The sequence below is a fragment of the Mastigoproctus giganteus genome, chromosome 12 (genome assembly GCF_048544385.1).
Source record: "Mastigoproctus giganteus isolate SK-2022 chromosome 12, ASM4854438v1, whole genome shotgun sequence".
In the NCBI taxonomy this organism is placed as follows: Eukaryota; Metazoa; Arthropoda; class Arachnida; order Uropygi; family Thelyphonidae; genus Mastigoproctus; species Mastigoproctus giganteus.
Genome location: NC_143586.1, coordinates 49,702,504 through 49,725,870, shown reverse-complemented (window position 1 = coordinate 49,725,870; position 23,367 = coordinate 49,702,504). Strand labels below are relative to the sequence as shown.

General features: G+C 35.0%; 2 protein-coding genes across 8 annotated transcripts in view; one reads left to right on the top strand and one right to left on the bottom strand.

Annotated features, from left to right (window-relative positions):
* Nin (blastoderm-specific gene 25D) overlaps positions 1-23,367 on the top strand; it is a 535,259-nt gene that overhangs the window by 347,797 nt on the left and 164,095 nt on the right. The window lies entirely within an intron of this gene.
* The window catches only part of LOC150077034 (XK-related protein 4-like), a 122,925-nt gene that overhangs the window by 1,510 nt on the left and 98,048 nt on the right, over positions 1-23,367 (bottom strand). For both annotated transcript variants that reach the window (XM_090386153.1, XM_090386154.1), the window contains 2 exons: positions 19,992-20,544; positions 6,636-6,892 (listed from right to left, as the gene is read on the bottom strand). In XM_090386153.1, the coding sequence (XP_090242279.1) occupies positions 6,636-6,892; positions 19,992-20,544 (810 nt within the window). The remainder of the gene's footprint in view (positions 1-6,635; positions 6,893-19,991; positions 20,545-23,367) is intronic.

Sequence of the window (23,367 nt, the reverse complement as noted above, 5' to 3'; positions counted from 1 at the left end):
AGGAATTTTATGGGCCTTTTTCATAACGGGGCTGATTTAGTCGGTCTTAGGCGAGGGTAGCATGGTTTTATCTCCCGGAAACTCGGGTTTTTTGTCGAGTAAACAGAAAACCGACCACAGAACACATGCAATTTATAGACAGTACACACGAAGAAATATGGGCCTTAGTTGCTGATACCCCTAAAACCCTACAACTACTACCAAATACATCCATCACATAATGGCTTCTTATTAGTAGATATTTAAAGAGAGAGAGAGATGAAATGATAAATTATATACGTGGTCAAAATTTGTTCACACAAATAGTACGTAACATATAAACATACTGATAGAGAAGCAAGGTACAACAAAGCTTAGCTCATTTGCGTGTTTAAACAAGTTAGCTAATGCACACAATGCGTTATATTTCAAGTCCATTAGTAAATAAATAATAATAATAAAAAAATTGAAAAAAACTGATCAAAAAGCGCGAACCGAGAGCGTTCCTTTTTTGTATATCTGCCACATGGCACCTCCATTCCCCAGCCAGCTTACTGTACAAAACAGAATAATATCTAGTGCTTAAGCTGCAAAATACGGTATATGGATAGCCTACAGTTATGAAAAAAAAAAAATAAAAAATAAGAATATTTGGATTTCTATTGGTCTGATTTTTGCGAAATTTGGGAACTTTCGACAAATCCAGCTAACAGAGTGAAATATAAAATATCATGAAAATCCATTCACTGGGAGTGGAATTAATTACATGAGGAAGGGAAAAAATAAATAATTTGCCCGATTTCTATTAGCCCAAATAAAAAAAATGCCATAAATATCCGCCCACTGAGAGTCGAGTTGTTACATATGGACGGACTGACACGGTGAAGATAATAAGCACATTATACGTATATGCTAACGAAACGAGCCTAAAAAGGATAAACGAAGAGCTTTTTTAAGCCTATTATAGTTTTTCTTCTCTCTCTCTCTCTCTCTCTCTCTCTCTCTCTCTCTCTCTCTCTCTCTCTCTCTGTTTTTTCTTCTTCAGTAGTAGGAAGAAAATTTTCCTCTCGTTTCTTTTATGGCCAAAGTGGTTCGGTGCTTCAGATATAACATCCAGAAAAACAACTGCGCCTGCTTTTCGTTTCAGTAATAATTCTCATGGCCACTGAGGTTAATATTGATGGTCTCTATTTTCTTATTTTCCGACCTGCTAATTTGCCTCTCTGCTATAAGGCAGATAACATTGTCCAGGCGGCAGCAGCAGCATCGGTTTGGATAGCACGAATTCCATTTCCAAAATAATAATTTTTATTTTGCGTTCTGTTTCTCAAAACTGCGATAATTTCGCTTGCGTTATGGCTGAGAGACCCGCGGCTAATTAGTAGCATTGCATTTGTCAGCTTGAAGAGACTCCACAAGTTAAATGTACAGTCATACTTCAAAAAAATCTCTCTCCTAATGTAAATCTGCGCCCATATTGAACGATTTTAGTTACATACTGGAAGACTGTTTGTGTATGGTAGCTAAAAATAATGATTACTCAAATTAATGAGCACAATGAAAGCATCATAAAAGGGCGCTAATATCGATCAAAGAACCTGAATGGAGTTAGAAATAGTCTTGGACGTTAATCCTAGCTTTTGTACTCCTTGTGCAAAAAGATATAATGATGCAGTTGAAGACGTATATAAAAGGTACCAATTATTATTTTTGAGTGACGTTTCTCTTTAACTTATCGGTAAAATGGATTCATTTGAGGCATCCTCGCATGCAGTGCAGTATGTCCGAGCACAATGAAGCCTTGAACCTTATTTCTGCATGCAGTAGGAACATAATGGTGATAACTCACTTAGTGGCTGCAAATGGTATGATTAATCACTCTAAATGGAAAATAACGAGGTTTATATCGTAGCGATTTGATTGCATCGATTAATATGACGCTGGATGACTTTAGTCAGTTATTATTGCTGATGGAGGTTGAGATGGCCATTATTTGATCACTTCGCTGGCTTAATGTTAAATTATTTCTGTATTTAAAATACACTGCTCTATCGATTGAAAATGTGGCTCCTGCAGCAGAAATGTAGTTGAAGCAGCTGATGAAGTCTTTCGTTTCTTACGGTTTTTAATTAAAAGATCTGCTTTTGGCAATTTTTGATATACTATCGGTAGAACAGCTTTCCAAGAAACTTAAGCAAGCTGATGTTCTAGCTTGGATTATGCAACTTACATTTACATAATAGATATACTCTATGATCTAAACTCTCTGTTTAATATATGCCTCTCTCTCTCTGTCTAATATACCTGTGTATCTATTGCAAGTCTTTAACATTTATTTGATTTAAGTACAAATTTCTCGAATTGGAGGATTTGTATTTGAATCGTATTTGTAATTGAGCAGTCTGGTTTCCAGGACTGTTTCACTATGCTTAAAGAAGGTGCAAAGTAGTCTAAAATTCAGGATTTTGCTGATGAATTGCCCAAATCGTAAGAGGCAACATGAATTGGTCTCTTTAATTAGAAAAGCTCACTATAGAAACTGGAATAAGATTGGTATTTTCCAGAGACTGTCCCATATCACGCACTGTGTTTTGAAATGAAATAGTTATGGAAATTGTATTGCGAAACTGTAGACTTCCAAAAGGTTCCACGATCAGCTAACCTCTCCATCGAAGTGGAGAGGTTAGCTCTTATAAGAATAATTTCTAACGTTTTACCTAGACAGGATTGTTGTTCACTTCGAAAGATGTTTAATTACTATTCAGTATAACTGATAGTTATGCTAAAATATATCAAACTAAAATATAGTTAAGCTAAAATATATCAAATTTAAAATATATTTTAAAATTGATTTATAAAATACATATATCAGTTTTAAAAAATAGCTATGGAGTTTTCAATGGTAAAAAATAAAGTCAATAAGAATGGCCAAACACGTACCTAGTATGAATAAATATTTTACTAGATATTAGTCTTCTTATTTATTAATTTTCATTTTTGCCTGTTAAAAATTTCTTAAAATTCTAAAATCCACAGCTCCGTAATCGTTCAGAATCGGATACACGTTTATATAAGATATATTAGAGTTTTTTTTTTTTTTACATTATTTTGGTCCAGATTTGATCCTTAAAGTACGTCCTGCATGTTAAACCAACTTGTATATTATAGCTATCGTTTTATTCTTTTTATTATCTTCTACGAGTTGATGAGTTATGTCATTCTAAACGCCAGATATATCTTCGGGATGTCCACTCTTAGACGAGAAATAGTCATGAAAATTTCTAGCGAAGTCTGTTTACAACCATACTGTGGCATTGATATCGCCCATATTATTTACCGACTGAGAATGTCTATGTTTAGCAAAGTTTATTCACAAGCACTGCACGACTGATTTTAGTGACTCTGTACATATTCTCCTTGTGCTAGAGTAGTTTACAAACAAATGTAGAAGGGCAGATGAGCTCTGCTTATCGATATCCTGAGAGAATGCCCAAGTCAAACGCTGTAATTATACATTTAGACGTTCATGTCTACGTTTTGATAGTAGCATCCTGCGAAATAGTAACCTAGCTGTTGATAAGATTAAGATTCTTTTACCACTCGTTGGTAAAATAATGTAAATACCTTAAAGAGATATCGATATTTGAAATTTCTAAGTCGACAATATATAAAATTTTTGGAGTAAATACTACTCTTTCAGTGATCGCTTTCAGATTATGCAGTGGTCATCCTCCTGTGTCATGTAGAAATTTTGAGTAATATCATGAATCTTGTTATATGAAAGAAATTATTAGTAGGTAAAAAATTAGTATGCATCATCTACATAAAATAGCAGCAGAAGAGAACTGCTCTAAATGTGATATTTCCTGTATATACATTATTCCTTGTCACGAAGATCAGTTTGTTTCTTGATATAGAATTTCAACGTAATTGGGGATTTTTTGATCCTTAGCACTTTATTGCTCTGTTCAGTTTATGTCTTACAGTACGCATCTTCAATAATAACTTTCTTCTTTCTCTCTCTTTTTCGGAAATCAGCTAAATTTATGTCTTCGCGATCCCCAAAACCGAAAGACATTATTTACTTCTTGGTGGACTTAATCTTAAAAGATTTTTAAGTCCCCCAGATAGCCCCATTTTCATCAACTTGTTTTATTTTAAATTCCAATTAAAACAACCCAGTCTCATTATCATTTTCAGATTTCTAGAGAACTTATCTATCTGAAATTTTGTGTAGCATTCATTTCTTTATTCAAAAAGAAATCCATTAGCTTCCACTAGAGCATCCAAATTTTTAATGAAGTCACATATGGTTATCATCCTCTCTTTCGGGAGGAATTGGTTCTCTAATGCCTCTACAGTAATCACATCTTTTGACTCGTTGATAATCAGAAGATCATAACTCCCGACTTAAAGTTATCTTCGGAATTGCTTATTTTAATTGTCAGAACCATGCTTTTCGTGAATTTCCACCTCAGGTTTTAGTGAACCTGAAGAGGTCGTCCGTTCATATCAGTCAACAGTATTTGCAGGATAGAGTTCTTGAGGTTAGAATTTATGAAATAGTTTAAATATTAAGCAATTAAAAATTTAAATTATTGGCTTTGGACAAAGCCATTCGCAGACAACAGAAAAGAAAACTTGAAAAGTGTGCTTGTCTAAGACGTATTTACTAAATTTTATCGAAGGATTTTTTTGCCCGCTGCAAAAGTTGTGGGCTGCCCAGTGAAAAAAAATCACGATATAAAAAGTATAAAGTTCTTATAGGATGGTTGCTCAATTAAGTTATCGCTACAAGTTTACACTATGTGTCGCCTAAAGATAAATAGCAATTCTCAAAAGAGTAGTATAATGTATGTTTCTTATCAGTAATACTTACCAGTCTCCGCGGTCAGCCACCATCATGACGGCCGTTTCGACGGTTCTTCCGTCTCATCTGTATCCACCGATGAGATTTTTTTTTATTAAACCCTCAAACACGAAAGGTATTAGAATCTGTAATACTTAGTACCCTGCATGGGTTAAAAGTTGAGAAGATGAAAGAAGACGTGAAACATTAGACTTAAATTTCTGTAGGTTGTAATTTTCAGAAAATACACGTGAAGGGAGGTTGTTCCAGAAAACGGAAGTTGAAAGGAGAAATGAGGAAGAAAAAAGTTGGTTCTGTGAGTTTGAAGTTGAACGGTAATTGGATGCTGACTGGCACGTGTTCGGGCCGGTTTGTAAGAGACGGGAATTAAAGAAGCCAATTCAGAAGAACATTGCTTGTGTAAATTTTCTAGAAGACAGAGAGGTTATGGTGCAGCCGCTTCAAATATAGGAAGAGTATTCCATATTAGGGTGGATTTGAGATTTGTACAGAGGGAGTAGCTGTCAGAAGAAAAGTAACGCCGAGAACGAAAGAGAAAACCCAGTTTTTAGATACAAAGGAAGCAATATTTGTGATGTGCTTATTCTAAGAGATATTAGAAGTCAGGTTAATCCCTAATAGAGATAAGTAATCCTGTCTGAAAATCTGACTTTCATCAAAGATATGCATAGGAGCAGAAGAATCCTTTTTTGCGAGATATAAGACATTGAAATTAACTAAATTACCTTTGTCCCTAATATTAGAGAATTACTTGGGGATAAGCATTTAAGGAATTGGTACTAGATATTTCGAGAAGTTGAATCTGTTTGTGCTGGGTAAGGTTTCTCAGACTGGAAGGGGGAATGCAATGTGTTATCGTCAACAACACTATGGATAGGATTTTAAGTGAAAGCAAAATGATCATTAATATACAAGAGGAAAAGAGTGGGAAAAAGGAACTGAACTTTGGGGAACACTAGCATTAGTGGAGACGTTAGAAGACAGAGAGCCATCTACCATCACCGAGCAGACAAAGAGAAAAGCTGGATACCAAATTACAAAAAAACTGTTGGCAAATTACAAGATAGAAGCTTATTTAGAAGACCTTTATGGCAAACACGATCAAAAGATTTTGAAATGTCAAAAGCAACTGCTTGAGTTTCAGCAAACTTTTACATTCAATTGTTCATAATTAAATTTTTCATATTTTTCACTATCACCAGTGGATTGACACTGACGGAATCCATGTTGGCGATCATTGATCAGATGGAGGGGTTAAAGATAGTTAAGGAGTCGGCTGTTAATGGATGTCTCCATTACTTTAGAAAGAGTAGAATTACAATTGGACGATAACTGGATGGAAGTAATTTGTCACCCTTTTTTTTTTTTTTTTTAGGAACTGGCTGGTTATAAGTAAATTTCCATGCAGAAGATTGAAATAACCTGAGAAACAATTAAGTATCCCTCAGGCTCTGATAATCCAGAAGGATATAAATCAAAAGATAAAATGCTTTAAATAATGTAGCAAATATAATATTAAAATTCAGATATTTTAAGCTTCTATAAACTTCTCTTTTGAGATGCCAGCAACTTCAGTGATTAAAATCTAAAGATGCATGAGTTCAATTTTCCTTCACTAAGCAACAAGACCTCGCATTTAGTTTTGTGTTTATATGAAGAAGGAAAAGAAACGATCTCCAGTACATAATTCTTAGGGAAGGATATCTGTACAGTATTAAAATAAGTGTTTAGTACCTTTAATAAACTTATATTAACAACACAGAGAAGCAAAAACGGTTTTACAAACCAATTAGCTCCGGAATATGTTCCCGGTAAGTCAGGATGTAAATTTGAAGAACTAGTTGAGGTGCCGACTCCATGAAACTTTTCAGCAGCGACAGTAAAGCGGTATCACGGTCCTCATGGATCATTAGAAGATAGTAGTCTACATCATCAGGTTGTTCAATTCTTACAGGCGCCCTTTGCCAGTCTCCTCGGTCTGCACGTTCTTTCTGGCGCCTTCGTTTACGACTTCGTAGTCCATACGACAAGAGGTCAATATACCTGTAATTAAAAAGAAACCAGGCGTGTTTACATGAACTTTGCTCTCTCGCCTTTTCTCAAGACGGCATATTGAATGAAAGCTCCTGTTTATGGCGCAGCTGTAATGGATTTTTAGAGGATGGTAAAGGGTGATTGCTTAGGGAATTGTTTATCTGATTTTCGTCGCAAAGTGTCATGAGTGCTTGCACGCTCTTATGTGTGCCGTTTTCATTCTTAAACAAGCAGTGACGATTGTTAACAAAAGAGAAGTAGTCGTGAATGCGTTTACCTTTCTCAGCTCACCCCAGTGTCTTTTTGAAAGTAGTGCGTAATAAACTTAGCTAGTAAGCTATAATAAACTCCATAAACGTCAAAGGAAAGCTCCGGGGACAGTTTACTAAGGCAACCAGCTGCTGGGTTTGTACATGAAAAGCGGAAATGTGTCTTAAAGATGAGTAGAAGCCGCCAGAGAAAACGACGCCCTGTAATCTGTTATGAGCCACCGAGCCTGACACTGTTTATGCATTCGGCATCAGTTGCCAGCGAAGAATTCCACTTAATGTACACGGCTGCAGTGAACTAAAGCGAAACAAGGCGAATGTCGCCTCTCTGCTACTTCATCCGGCTATTCGGTATTGTGTGTGATTAATAGGTATTCAGAGTTTAAATGTGATGTCGCCCCCCTCCTCCTCTCCGGCGCTTCCCTCCCACTTACAAGTGAATACACGAGGAAAGAAGTCAAATTTATTTTTACGATACAAGAACTATAGATGTGACATGTTTTATACCCCTATTGCAGAGAGAAAGAGAGAGAAAACATTAACAAAAGCACATTTCTTCGTCCATAACACTTAAAGCATGCTTTTCTGAAGATAACATGTGCAGTGACACCGTTACGTTACGTCATACGTCACTCCAATAACTCGTGACGTTTCCGTAACACGTACTTTATTTTATCTGTCTTTTGACAAGATCCGATGAAACTAAGCTCATCTGTCTCCGAGCTCTCGGTTCCATTCTGCGTGAAATGCAGCCCTCGAAATAGTTTCTCAATAAAGTCCTTCGTAACTGTTGAGCTGATAACTGCACTTAGTGCGCCTTTTCATAAATCTTATGTGGGTGTGTTGTAAGAGGTAACTGTTAACACATTATTCTCTTGAAAACGGCATGCAATGTTTGTGTTCCTCTTAATAACATTTCAAACTCCATAGCTGTTAAAGTTTGTAACTGTTGCTACTTCACCTGTTGAACCGAATTGGTGCCACTGCATGCTGTATTTCATGCTTCGTTAAGTTTTTAGAATCACTCTAACGGACCATCTTTTGATGATTATTTTGTAAGTCTCCCGACCTGTTCTGATTAAAAAAAACAAAAACGAAACGAAATATAAGCCAGTGTATTGTTTAAAAGAAAACACTTTCATTAAAATATGAATTGATTTTTATAACGGATTTTTCGATATCACCCATTAATATTTTTATATTAAATTGAATTTTTTTTTTTCATAACAGTCTTGATAAGATCAACGTCTTGATGAATAAGCTGGGATGAGTTTATCATAACAAACCATGCCTTTAACAATGTTCATATGAACCTAGTTTCACCCGGATCGAATATGACAGAAGTGACAGCAGCAAAAAGCTGCATCTTTATCCAAGTTTGGCACTTGGGAATTGAATTGGCTTATATTATAACATGAAAATATAACAAAAATACTGAAGCCCTCGCGATGAAGACAATGGATACGACCGCTATTCCTCATCACGGGAAAGTCTTGATTTCGGTCACTGCCACGAAATGAAGGAACTTTGTCTTTTTTGCATTGTGATCGAATAGGTCAATTTCTGGCGAGAAGCTCATGGATTTTTACTCCTCGAAACTCGGAATTTCCATCTCGAAAGGTTGGACTGACCATAATGTACATGCATTTGAGAATTAACAGTATTTGTTTCTTGATGCCCTTAACTACTTCGACGCTTATTTTATGTTATCAGACCTAATTCAATTATTCTATCCATTTGCGGTTCGTTAAACTTCGTATCAACAGCTTTCGACGTAGTTTTATCTTGTATGTTTTTTTTTTTTCTTGTCTGTTTTATTTTTTCGCCCATTTAACACAAAGAGAGAGAGAGAGAGAGAGAGAGAGAGAGAGAGAGAGAGAGAGAGAGACTGAGACTGAAAAACCCCGAAATAACTCCCAGTAAGCATTTATTTCTCCCCATCCCCAAAATCAGCTCATTACAATTTTGATTGACGATGTCTTTAAGAGTTACTTCAATCCCCGATGGGATTTGAACCCATATCTTTATAAACAAGAACTTAGTATCAATTAATTTACAGAAGTTCTGTCCTGGTTGTATATTATAGCATATAAATTGTTAATTTTCATCGGTATTTACACTGATAGCAAAACTGATTTCTGAAAATAATTTGGTGAATCGATTTAGAAAACACTGATAGTCTTAACGGAAATAAATTGGAACACACTCAGTTGCATTTATGGATGTTGTCCCTTTCTTTTTCTACAAGAGTGTTGTATTTCATAAGAGAGAGAGAGAAAAATATGTTAGAATACAAATTCAGACATGGAATTTAAGTTTGAAACATTTTGTTGTATTAAGTAATTTAAAACACGCATTCCACTGTTTCTTTTCTTTCTGCTTATTGGTAATGGTAACTATACGTTTCTGAATATGTAAATTTTAGAAATATTTCTTGAAGTTTTTCCCCTTCTCTAATTCTTTTAGGGGCACATTTTCATTGCAATATCTTTACCAAAAATAATAAACGACTTCGCAAATGAAGAAAAAGATGCGAGAAAAGGTCAGCCGCACGAATAACTAACCAGAGTTTCCCAGAGGAATGTACAGGACTGTTATTCTTTAGCGACGGGAGCCACGTCTTTTGTGGATAAGAGATTAATGTTCTTGGAAGTTTGAAAAGTGGGTGAATAATGGACTATATTTGAATGTAATGCTTTTTATTTTCGGCTCTACATGCAAAATGCCATTCCAACAGAAACTTATTTTTTATGGACGAATAAGATGAATATGTGGGAGGATTTACCAAATCTAATACTATTCTAAGTGTTAAGATTTGATTCGAATTTTCACGCTCTGAACATCTGCTATTTATCTCCAGCAAATAGATGTCTATGCAGTGATTAGTGAGGTTCAGAAGAACATTTATTTTCAAATGTTGCTCACTAATGCTGCCTTGACTTTGCGAATTCATACAGCAGCGTTTCGTCTACGGTGAACTATGCGAAATGGTTTTGTTGGAACTTTTTTCCTCTTTTCTGGCAGTTCGCGTACTTAATGAATTTTGTAGATCACTATGCAGGATTATACAGTTATGTAGCATGATCTTATCCTTTCAGATTATAGCCTATGTGAACAGTCTAGCAATAATAACGACCTTAGTGTAGTCATGTCTGCATATGTATAAAGTTCCTAAATTTATTGTTCGAAACCATGTACGGTACGAGAGTTGTCTTGTTAACTTGTCAGATGGATCTTTAAGGGAAACTTTTGTGTTATTAGTAAGCTTTATATTCGTCAACTAGACGCCGATAGTACTTGAATCAGAACACGGTTTAGGCATTTATAGAAGTTCACATAATATCTTGAAATAAAATGACTCGTGCTTCTCAGAGAGATTGGATATTTTGGAGTTTAAAAAAAAAAAAAAGAAAAACAGAAAACTACTGAGACTTCAAAAATGACCTGGTGAAATCAATGACAATATTCCAGTATTTCAGAAAAACTGCCCACCTCACCCAAATAATAAAACAAAAAATATTTGTCTTTATTTATTTAAAAAATATAGTATAGACTGAGTTAGGAATGCGGATATTACACTTATTTTAGTTAGATGGGGGGGGTTAATGTTTGTATACTCCTATATTCAGGATGACTCTAATGAAAAACTTCACCTTACTCTTCTGTGTTTATAACCAGAATAATTACAAATTCCGACACTAAATAAAAGAGAAGAGAATGTCCACACAATCAGAAAAATATTCCTGGAATAAATCCATTTTGTTTGTTTTTTTAAAGAATTTCGCTTAAATTATTTTGGATTTATGTGGTAGGAGAGAACTTCATTTATTTCTTTCATTATTCTGTCTGTAATTTTACTCTTGAACATTCATAATTGGAAAATTATATTTACTCTTAATAATAAATGAATAAAATCACATCGAAAAATAAAATTAAGACTTAGCTGTGTTAATGTAATGAGATCGGAGGAATTTCATGTGATGCATGGAATTGTAACTTTTAGGTTTCCCCCCTTGGTAGATGAGCTCTACAAAACCTCTTATAGCAATCTCAAATATTAAAGATAAATTGAACTTGTGGTATTGCTAGTGCTTTTTGCTTATAACACAGAAGAAATAAGTGGTGTTTGTTGCATTGGAAGGATATTGGCTGAACATCGTGGATATAGCACTTTTCGTTTCAGTTCAGATTACTATAGAAAAATATAAAAGAAAAAAAATATATATTCAAAGCGGCAATGGAATGTTCGTGTAATAGAAAGTGGAGAGAGACACCATTGATTGGCCTGTCTTTTTTGAGTAGAATCGAGCGTTTTAAGAAAGTATGTGAACAAACAAAAAGTTTTTGATCAATATATCCTAACATATGGTTGTTAAACATGGAGATTGAATGCCAAAGCTTTGCAAAGACCGAGGGTCACACAGAGAAGTATGGAGTGCCGAATTTTGAACATAAATAAAAGAGGCCGAAAAACATGTTCATGGATTCGCTAACAAACAAAGGCCTGTGATATCATTGAAAAAACAAAGTGCTTAAAATGGAAATAGGCAAGTCACATATCAAGAACTGACGATAGAAGTACCAAACGAATTTTGGAATAGATATCACTTGGCTTTAAACGCCCAAGAAAAAGACCAAAGGTGAGGTGGATCGATGAAATTGTGAAATTTTCTGGTGTACAATGGCAACAGAAAGCACAAGACTGCAGTTGCTGTAAACTTGAGGAGGCCTTCATCCTGCAGTGGATATCGACAGTGGCTGAAGAAAATGATGATGATGCTACTATCATTCTTAGGTAGGTCGAATTTGGTTTTGTGCAAATTAATAAAAAGAAGTTTCCGAATAGAGGGTCTGAGATTTAGTTGAATTTGTGATATACCGAGAAGTTTATGTTTGTTCCAAATAGAGAAATCTGGGCTTATCTGGGACTCGTCCCTTCACTGTGAAAAATTTCCAAAATATTGTTCCATCTCGCGATATGAGAATCTGCGAGAAGAAAAGGTGAAAATTACTTGATTAATATCGGTATGCGTGTGTGTGCACATAATAGGAAAATTGCTTGAATTATAATTTTCTTATAAGTCTTTTGCATTCCACACTGAAACTTGCCCACAAAACCGTGTTACCGTTTTTTTTTTAGTTGTCGCTTAGTTCAGTATGAAAACATGCTTCATTTTGATGGCTATCATTACCAGTCTACTAATGATAGCACTCAGCTTTTCAGTCATCCGTACCAAACCTATACATTGCCTCTTTCGCTATACCCTTAACAAAACCCATCTTTGTCATCAAACTGTTGCCAACGTCCAAAACCCTTAAAGCTACGATGCTATTGAAAAATGATCCTTTCAGAAGGGGGAGGGACTCATAAAGCCCTAGAGCAGGCTCGACTAGCCAAGGCAAAATTGATGTTGCCAATGAAAAATTACTTTCATAATCTGCTCAAGTGGAAAACACTTATCAATCTCTGTGGGTCTGGGCCAAGTGTCCAACTTTTCCCATCGCGTTATGATAACAGAGGTAGAAACGAAGATGTGGGTGTTTTTATGATACACACATTCTTTAACAGCTGTATTTACGGAAACCCATTTTGAAGGGTCCCTGTAGTACACTAAAGAAATATATATGGTTTTTTTTTAGTTTTTAGCACTGAAAAAAGTGTAGTGGAATTACTTCTGTTAGCATGAAATAAAACTAGAGCATGTTTATGTCCTCTGTGAACGCTCTGATGGCAGAGGCACAAAAAAGCTGGTTGACAAGGACGTTTCCAAGGTAATGTCTGACGTCAGCCGTTTCACGTACACGTGAAAACAACGCTCGCAGCGAGGCACAGGTGAGAGGGTGTTAAATTTTCATCCATGTTTACAATAGATTTCTTTGAATCCCTCTTTTTTTAAAAATCCGGTTCTTTGCTGTGTGTGTCGCTGAAATTAAAAAGATGTAAAGCAATCTTTGCACTCGTAAATTAACTTGTTTAGTTTCGTTAAGCTCGTAATGGAAATTCGAAGCTTAATTACTAAAATTAAACAACTTATGCAAAGCTGGCGTTTTGATAAACCTCTTTCAATCCTTGAGTACTGCTAATCATACTTGTCAGTTTGATATATTTTTTTCTGCTAATTGGAGGGAAGAAAATCGGACACGTGTAGATGCATTGAATTTTATGATCAACTTAGAGTAATGCGGCATTAATGGGGGGGGGGAACTCTAAAAAGCCACTGTGGTTTAAGATTATAAGTTACTTATTAAATATATTAATGATGCCTATTGGTATATTCTTGTTTCTCGGATAATTCGTTAATTAATAATATTTTAAAGCCGAAAACGTTAAACCATGTAAAATTCGAACTATGACATCGGTTAGTGCATATTAATTATTAATACATAGTTGAATTTTTTAGAGAAACCGAAGTTTGTTCATTGACATCATTATTGTAACATCTCATTGTGAAATTCTTCACAACGAGTTGCCTTCCTTATACTTAAAATAATTAACGCTTCCTCATTAGAGAAGACTGGATTAGAGAAGCTTCAAAACAGTTCTGTCTGAGTGGTGGTACTCAACTGAAAATAAGTAATAGCATTCTCTAATGGGGAAGTGTTACTTATTTGAAGTATAAGGAGGGCAACTCATCGTGGAGGATTTCACAATGAGATATTCCAATAATGATGCCAATGTATAAACTTCGGTTTGTATGAAAAAATTCAACTATGTATTAATGATGCAAATGCACTAATTAATGTCATAATTCGCTAATTTAAATAGTTTCCAAGTCTGCGGACAGAAATAAATAAGCTTTTTTTTATTGAATTTTTCTTTTCATCTGAGAATCCTCATTGAATGAACATCTCTTAAGTCTTCCTGTTTCAAACCGGAAATGGGCATTATTAGATTGAAAGCATAGTATAAATTACCTTAAGTGAATAAAAAAAATAAGACTATAGACTTATTAAACGAACCTCTTTCTTCATTGAACAACATGAATTTTTATTTCTTTTATTGCATACGTTTCTCTAATTAGGGTGTCTGGCGATTTGGTAATTAATTGCGACCATCCACAACCATTAGTAACATTCATGCTCCTAAAGCTACTGTGTGTGTGAGGTTAGAGGCTAACCTCTGTTGTTAGCAGCATACCTATTCTCTGTAACTTTAGCCTGTTCATATGATTAATTCTCTGACCACGCTGCGGCGCATGCGCGAATGAATACTTGGGTTCTGTAATGTGCGCCCATATTTTATGGAAGTTTGTAGTTTTCTGTGACACCTACGGCAATTTTAGAGAGTGCTTGTTAGGAACTGGGCGGAAAGGGGGGGAGAGAGAGAGAGAGGGGTTAGGAAAGTATAGAAGAACGAAGAAATCAGTACGATGCCACTTAGACAGAATAGAAAAGATAACTGTTGCAGTAGACAATCGCTGTAGGCCAAGACGGCAGATTGAGTGGACAAAGGAAAGAAGTAATCAAAGTCCGCGAACAGTGATCGTTGGGTAGATCTCTAGAGGACAAGTAAATGTCGTGAACAAAGAGCCTTGGGGGTACAGTGATGGTGGAAAGACACGAATAACCTCCAAAATCACCAAATGATGGTTCTTGAAGGGCTCAAAAACAGCCCACCTCTTTTTTTTTTTTTTTTCTTCCTTCGGCAATATGAAGTTGTGATGGAAAAGTGGTGGGTAAAACCAATAATTTGAGACTGACAATTGTAGTGGCCCAAGATCTTTACAACCACTGTTAGACTCATTTTTACTCCTTGGCAAAAAATAATAAACTTCTGTAGACGTTTATTATTAAGAACCCTCTTATATATAAGAGGGTTCAATAAACTTGAACACAAAATTACTCCGAAGATTTCTATTTTTATGGGGGAAAAAAAAAAAAAACAATAAAACGTTAATGGGAGAAATGTTCAGAGGTAAAACGAAAATTATATCTGATAAAAGGTTTGGTCCAATTGGCACTGGAACAAAATAAATTTGTCAAAATAATATGAAAGAAGGAAAAAGTCAATGAGAAAATGGGCGCCACGATTCATTTATCAAAATACCATGAACTGTTTGGATAACAGTTAAAGTACGCATTTTATTTATTTATTTTTGATAGGGTAGAGTTTATAACGCACGATTCCTTCATTGACTCTTTCGCTCCATCTGTCATTACTAATATCTTATTTATTTATTTTTTTCTAGTGCAAAACCATAAATATCTCCTGTTTGTTCTGAACAGTTGCCCCCCACCTTTTTTTTTTTTTTTTTTTTTTGCGCGTTCAGATTTATTGGAACACACTACATCTTTCTTCTGTCCAGAACGATATATGTTGTGATTTTTAATTATAATTCTTTAGAGTAATAATAAAAACTTAAACGCGTGTTCTTGTTATAATCTGAGAGGCAACTCAGATTATACAGTATAATGTTGCGCAATTTCTTTTGTGATCGTTGTAATTGGATACTGTATAGCACTTGGGTCATGCAGGAAAGCGACAATTACAGGGGGATATATATATATATATATATATATATATATATATATATATATATATATATATATATATATTTTTTTTTTTTTTTTTTTTTTTTGCTCAATCTTAATGGCTATTTTAAAATTGAATTATAATTACAATTTTCTCTTTCAAGGCTCTTTTCTTTTTCAAGACCAAAATGGCTTCCTGGTCTATTTTACATAGCTATACACAATTAAGGAAGACAGAAAATATTTCATCAAAATAAAGTCTTCCTTGTAAAACAGTTTATTATATGGTATTTATTTCATTTAGGCCCATTTTTGAAATAGCAGAAAAAAAGTAATTGGCCGATTATCAACAAACATGGCACACTTGCTGTTCAGTGCTGGTCCCCTGTATAACTCAACTGCCACCCATAAAAATATTTGTATCGAAGGAGTCTCATTAATATGTATCCAACACATCATCAGTAACTAAGAATAAAAGTTAAGTAGAGCGTGAAAGTAATTAAGCCAAATCCTGTGGGAAATGCACGATACTGAGGAGAAGTGGATTATTTAATAAATGAATCTTTATAATTCGAGAAGCAGTGTGAATTTTAGCAATTCTTTTCTTATTTTAATACTTGGTGAGAAGGCTCATTCTCATCTTTGACAATCTGAAGAATAATTTACTACTCGGTTATGGTATTTAAACTGTCTATAAAATAGTAAAGGTAAATTTACTAGGATAATTTGTTCAGTTCAGAGCACATCCTTCATTTTGGAAGGCGATGAGGCCTATTACTAACAAAAATAGTTAATGGTATTGATCATCGAATTTATTTCCTAAACTTTTAAATATTAAATTATCAGTGACATTTAGAAGTGTTTAAATCATTTGAAAGCCAAATGCAATAGTAAAAAAATTCTATCGAGAAATTTTAATAGGAATGCAATAAAACTGGGAACCATGAATATTATCATTCTGCTTCATATTATATTCTTTTTTTTTTTCTTTTTTTTGTAAAAAGAAAATGAAGTCTGTAATAGTTTCATGCATTAAAAATTACTTATTTTGAAGAATAGTGTTTGGCAAGTGAAAGATATTAGTGAGGTCATTTTAGGCAGTTGCAATAATAATTTATTAACTGCATTAACTTTACTCAGCAGTTACAGCTCTCCGTTTTGTTAATCTCATTTTGTTCTTATTTAATATTTCCTGGTCATTACCGAATAAAATGAGCTGCTGAGTGGTGCTTATAGAAGTTATATTCAAATGAAAGAGGACTGCTAAAAGCATTTTCTCATCAAACGTCATTTCAGAGATTACTATTAACTTTCTTAGACTGTGTTCCTATTTTTACATTCATCACTTTAAATACTAGCTGCTTCATAAATAAACTTTATAAAGGTTCGTGATGTTTCTTCTTTGTTAAACTATGTGGTAGCTAGTTTTATTCATTGATGTGTTTTCCTCATAATCGAGAAAGTAGTTCCGCGAAATTTATTTTACAGAACTACTGTTATAAAAGACTGCTGTTCAAGAAGCTCTATCATGTGCCTTAATTTATCAGTTAAAACGGATATGACGAACAACACTAAGTCGATATTGAAGCTGAATAGGAAAACCAAATTCCATAATATCAAGTAACACAACCACCACTCTGTTTTCTCAATTCTGGAGATTGTGCGGCCACTTAAATGAAGGCATCTTTTCTTTGAATAATTTTTTTAGCAAGTTCCATTAATTAAAATGTATTGAAAAACTAGAGCACAAAAGGAAAGTACGGGAAGCAATTTTCTCTGTATCTCTCATGTATTATATCCATTGCCTTGAGGCAACTACAAAGTGAAAATTTAATGATGTGCTGTAATTTCCAATGTAGGATCAAGTATTCAAAACAGTTATTCAGGTGAATGGGTATGACAGATCCGAGTACTTTTACCTCAACTAAAGTGCTCTCGGAGGATGTGAGATGTTAACTTCTTTTCCTTTCTACTTATTTTATTAATAATTAATACTTAATTCACTAATTAAAAGCGCAGTTACTTGGTGTTTAAGACTAGTTGTCATCATTTCTTTCCTACAACTCAGGAAGTAGTTTTTTTTCCCTCTTAAATTTGGATCGCTGTTTATCCGCAAATTACATCATTCGGATTTAAAAAAAAAAGATATATTAATTTTTGTCCTTGGAAACATATTTTCCCCTTTCACCTCGTTATTTTTTATTATGCGATTTTGTTTCGGATAATAAAGCTTATTTATAAAGCTTTTCTAAATATGATAAAACTGTTTTTTAGTCTTTTAATACTCCGGCTGATCTCTGCAATGAGTATGATACTACCCCTAGGAGTTAAAATAATCATTTTGCTCAAAACTGGGAATGAAAACTTCACTTGTAAACAACTGAATGAAAGTTTGCATTATTTCCATCCAAGTACATTATATTAATTGAATGGATAAACATATCTATTTTGCTTCCAAATAGAACGACGATAAGGCAGTGTGCTTAAGCATTAAATAAGACCTCCCTTTACTACGTTAATTATTCTTATGGTTAAGACTTATGCAATAAATAAATCTTTCTGAAAATTTTGAAAGTAAAAGATACAAATAACTCTCTTAACAATCTGGCTTCAGATGTATGGTGTAGTATAGCCCTGCCTTGTATGTTTATTTGATGGATTAATGACCAATTTATGAGTGTACTTTGAAAAAGGAAAGTGGGATAAAATTCAGGATATAGCTGTTTCATTTTCATTCCTCTGATCAGTGTTAAAACACATGAAGCCTATTTTTGTTTTGTTTTTTCATTGAGTATCGAAATTCGTGGAAACAGTTTTGCTTTTATTTCTTTCTTATGAGTGATTCTTTCTAACTTCAACGTCAGCTTTTTCCAAGCTAATTGAATTTTCTGTTTCCCCAAATATGTTTAGAGACTTTCGGTTAAGTATTCTCTCGAGTTTTATATCTGACCTGTATTCTTTTCTATTTCTCTCTCTCTCTCTCTCTCTCTCTCTCTCTCTCTCTCTCTCTCTCTCTCTCTCTCTCTCTCTCTCTCTCTCATTAAATTCCATTTCGATTGTCTGTGTAGGCCTATATAGCCCTACATGAGCAGTTCACTTGGTACACTAATTTAGTTTTCATTTTATTGGATTGCACGCGCATTTTCTTTTATTTATTGCTTTGAAATATGCCTTCCGGAACAGTGTCCTTTCTAATCTTATCCATTTTGATCGAGGTTCTCCATGAATACCTTTATGAAGCCAATCAATAGCATATTAAACACGCCGTTTCGTAAAATAAGTATTTTAATAATGAATAGACACAGTTAATATATAAACTATACAACTGTTGTTTCTAAGAGGTAATTTTTTTGGCTATTTTTGATTTTATGGAAATAACCTACATATGCTGTATTGACGATTTCATTTTATTTTTTAGTACACTGGGTTGTCAGACTTCTCTGGAAGTTTGCCAGTGATTGGAATCTGAGTTCTACAGTTAAATTTTTTGGTTCCAACAACAAATACTGTGAAGCATTGCTACTTCCTGTTTGGTACTTTTTCTAAGGACAACTTATCTGTAAAGGGAACAAGAAGAATTTTTCTGCTGAGCTTGTTTTTTTTTTGCTTGATACCGTTCTTTATAAATGTTATTCCAACCGGAGGAAATAAAGATATTATGCAATAGATAGAGTATTAAACTTTTGCGTGATGTGAGATTTAAACTCCACTTAAATTCAACTTCAAATTAAAAGCAATTTAACGAGAAAGGCCAATAAAAATATTTCTTACAACCGCCTACATTTACCATACATTATACTCTTCTATAGTTTTGAATTGAAATATTATTTTGATTGTAGCTTGTCTACTGCAAGAACTATGTAATATAACTTCCTGTTTGGTTCTTCCTAATATCTTGGTTTAAAATCAATAACGCTGTAATACGGTTTTAATTTTTAAAAATTTAATAACATAAGCATATTATCATAGTTGCGCTAATACCGTTCATTCTGTATATGTTTTAAGATGTGTAGCCATGGACTATTCCTTCATACAATTTCCATTATATTAACTTTCGCGCACTGCACAAAACAGAACGGCAATTAATTTAATATCACTTAATGTCATTGGTTTGCAAAATTCCATTAGCTTGCCGTGTGGATCGTTTAAAAGAACAATGAAAAATAATTTGCTGGCTGCCTCGAGAAATTAATGAATTCTGTAAAGTCGAAATTGCTAATGAAATTGAGTCGCGGTTCTGAGAAATTGACTTAAATTTTAGAGGCGAAAAAAGAAAAGAGGGGAAAAAAAAACTAGCTCGATTGTAAACTTTGTATCACAGAGACAGTTGAAAGAGCATACAAATGTAACTCAAAACCTCTGCTTACCTGATGAGTGGTCCCAGGAATAGAAGATGGAAGAAAATCCTTACGATCCACTTCAATGAGGAGCCTCGAGGTCGGTGACAGGTTTCCGATATCTTCTTTTCGCTCTCGTCATGCATATACCACCGCAGGCTAAAAGCGTTCACTGTAACAGCGGGTAGGGCGGTGAAAGCCACAGTTAGTCCAAACCACCAGTGGTGGCCTTCCAGAAAGAGTAAATAGCAAACCACAATGTCGGTCCCAAAGTCCGTTATATAACTTAATATCGACACCGTAGTGCAGAGTCCACTTAGTAGGGTGAACTGGTCTCCCTTTTCTAGCCGTCGAGGAAACATAAACTCCGGATTGTTGTACACAGGGATGCCAGGCCGATGCATCCTGGAGTCTGGCATAATTGTGATAATCTGATTACCATCATAGTCAGAATCGTCCTGTAGAGAATATCTGGGTCGGTACTGAGAGGCGCGGGTGGGTTTTGGAGGGGTTCGGAAGAAGGAGAGCTCGTCCCTCAAGCCCGGCTCCTGTAACTCTACCTCGTTTACTACCACCATTGGATCTAAAAAACGGAGAGAAAATACTTTCATGAAATAAAAGATTTTTTTTTTAAATTTTAAATACATGCTAAGCATAATATTTCTTCAGTATGGGTGGTTTTTAGTAGTTGTATTGTACACATTACGATTACAAAATTGGTCTTTAATTCACCGAGGCAAACTAGTATAACTTTTTAAATCCCACTTTATTTTCATTAAATAAACATCGAGAGTAATTTTAAGTGAAGAGTTAAGTTTCATAGAATAAGTAGTATATCTTTGTCCTATGCAAAAGATTTGTTCCATGACATCTCCTCGGGGTACATTTTAACTCTAAGAGTACGATTTGAATCATAGAAGTAATAGTAGGAATGAAGCCGTAAACTAATTATGCTAACTGTATAGTTACTGGAAGCGGCTATGTCTATATTTATAATCGTAAATATTTACTCACAAATTTATGAAGAATGCATCGTCAGTTGATTTCAGTCAGCTCTCTTCCGGAGTGCTTTGGCTGCAAAGCCTCTCGGCAACTGCTTAAAAATCCACGTTTAGAAAAGGTTTCAGACAAATATCACCGTAGTTTTTATCGAGAGAAAGCTGATTCAACTCTGAATTCTTTCAAACGTTGTTTTTAACTACATACACCCAGCCTACACATACTGCAAATATGCGAAGCATAGGAGGAGCTGCAGTTTTCAATTTTTTCCCTTTCAGAAAGATGCAGCTGTTCTGTATGGAAAATCAATTTTTCTTCTCTCGTGGGTTTCAAAATACTTGTAGGAGAAAAGTCTGCAATATCAACGTTTGGTTGAACCGAATCACAGTTTCCGAAAAACGTTTAGTATTAAATATACACTATTTCGTTGTTTAGAAGTTGGCTTAATATGGTCTTCTTTCTCAATCTCCACCATCTCCCCACAATAGGAAAATTACTTCAAAACAGGCGTGTATTTATTTACTTTATCAAAGTAAGCGTTTCACAAACGGGAGAAAGCCAGTTAGGTTATCGTACATATTCATGCACACTTTGCCCAACCTGGGCTCCAATATCCAACAAGAAACATTGCGAAAGACACCTTTATTTGCTACTTCGTGTTCTCTGCATGTCAACAGCTGGCATAGTCCTAAAACGCCTTGTCATAACAGTTGGCTGAGGTTGAAGGTAGGCTATGTAAAACACTGGCTTTCACTAAAAGCGAAACACAAAATACCATACTTGAGCAGAGGAAATGCAATTTCCTCAAGGGAGAGATGCTGTCGAACTCAGAGCATGTGTGTGTGTGTGTGTGTGTGTTGGGTGGAGGAGGAGGAAGAGGAGAAGGTGGGAGTTCGATCTCGCTCGTTCGCTATGACGGGCAACGCAGCAGCGGTTACTGATGTCTGCTAGAATGTGTACGCCTTTTCTTTACTCTCCTCTGGCCGTAGCACCCTGCCGCTGTCGACGCTGTTAGAGAGACGAAATGCTGGCTGAGTTACCGAGAACAGGCGGCCATCAGACGGAAAGAAGAGGACGCACTTCAACGAGTCGCGTTTCTTTTGCACTGCAGAGGTGACATTCTTCAGCGCAGCTGTGACATCGTGATTGAGTTTTCAAGCAGAGTTAATTGTGTCGGAGAAGGAAATTGAACGAACGTGGCAGGAGAGGGAAAAAAAAAACTGAAGAAAGAGACAAGAAAATCGAAGATGGTTTTTCTTGAATTTCTCCGTTTAAGGCATTAATAAGTTTACACTCTTGGAAATATATATTTTTGGTTCGTAAGTAATTGTTTTCTCTCTGACACTGTGCTGTTTTGTACAGACAATGTTCACGCCCTTGTCAGTACTTATTTAGTCTGTTTCTTAGATTATCAACTGTATTGCTTCACTGCATATCACCTCTATAAGAAACCATTTTATTTTTGGCTGCCAAAATGCCTGCGAAACAGAGCGTAGTAATTGGACTTTTATTGTCACGTACAGCATTGGAAACTAGTGAACAAACGCCATTTATATGTAATATCTTCTAGATGCTCGGTGAAACCTAAAATGAGATGTGGGTTAATAACCTGTCAGGATATGAAGTCTTCCAGCGAGAGTTTAAATTCTTCTAATAGTGATCGAGCGTTGTTCTTTGGAGGGAAGAAAAACTGGTTATATTGACCAAGTTCTAAACTTTAACATTTTTGCTTAGTTATAGCAGCGCTGGCTCAACGTGGATTTACTCAATTTCAGTGCTCTCCTCTAGTCTAATTTTTTTCAACTATCGTGATATGGGTGTGTACAGCGACTCTGCACTTATTAATTGCAGAGAAAGAGGGTAAAGTGCAGGGCACTCTTTCAAAGTTGATTCATTGCTTTTTTCCTCCAAAAAAACCCTGTTTTTTCGACGCTTAAACGAAGTCAACCGAATCATAGAATGCACACTATATACTGAATCCCTCATGGCCTTTTTACCTAGGCAGAAATTATAACCGTAACATGTGTCAAGATACTGCCTTACCTCTCACAGCAGTTTTAAAATGATTTAGACTGCCATAAACGACACTGTATGGTACTCCAGTGTAGAAACTTTATGGACAGAAAAAATATGTGATTGCATGATTTAAACTCTTATCACTAAGGTACACGTACTGTTAATAAATTATTTTAGTATTAAAATATTTCTTATACAAAATTATTTCACACCACACTATTCCAATAAAACGACTGTTTCAAGGAATATTTTTCTTTGACTCCTCTTTTTCAACCAGGCTTGCGCGTGCGGAGAATTTAATTTCAACTATTTGGTTGGAAATGCTTGCAATCGAACAAAATCAAATCGACCCATAAAATCACAGAGTGAAGTGAGCGATGGGCACGAGATC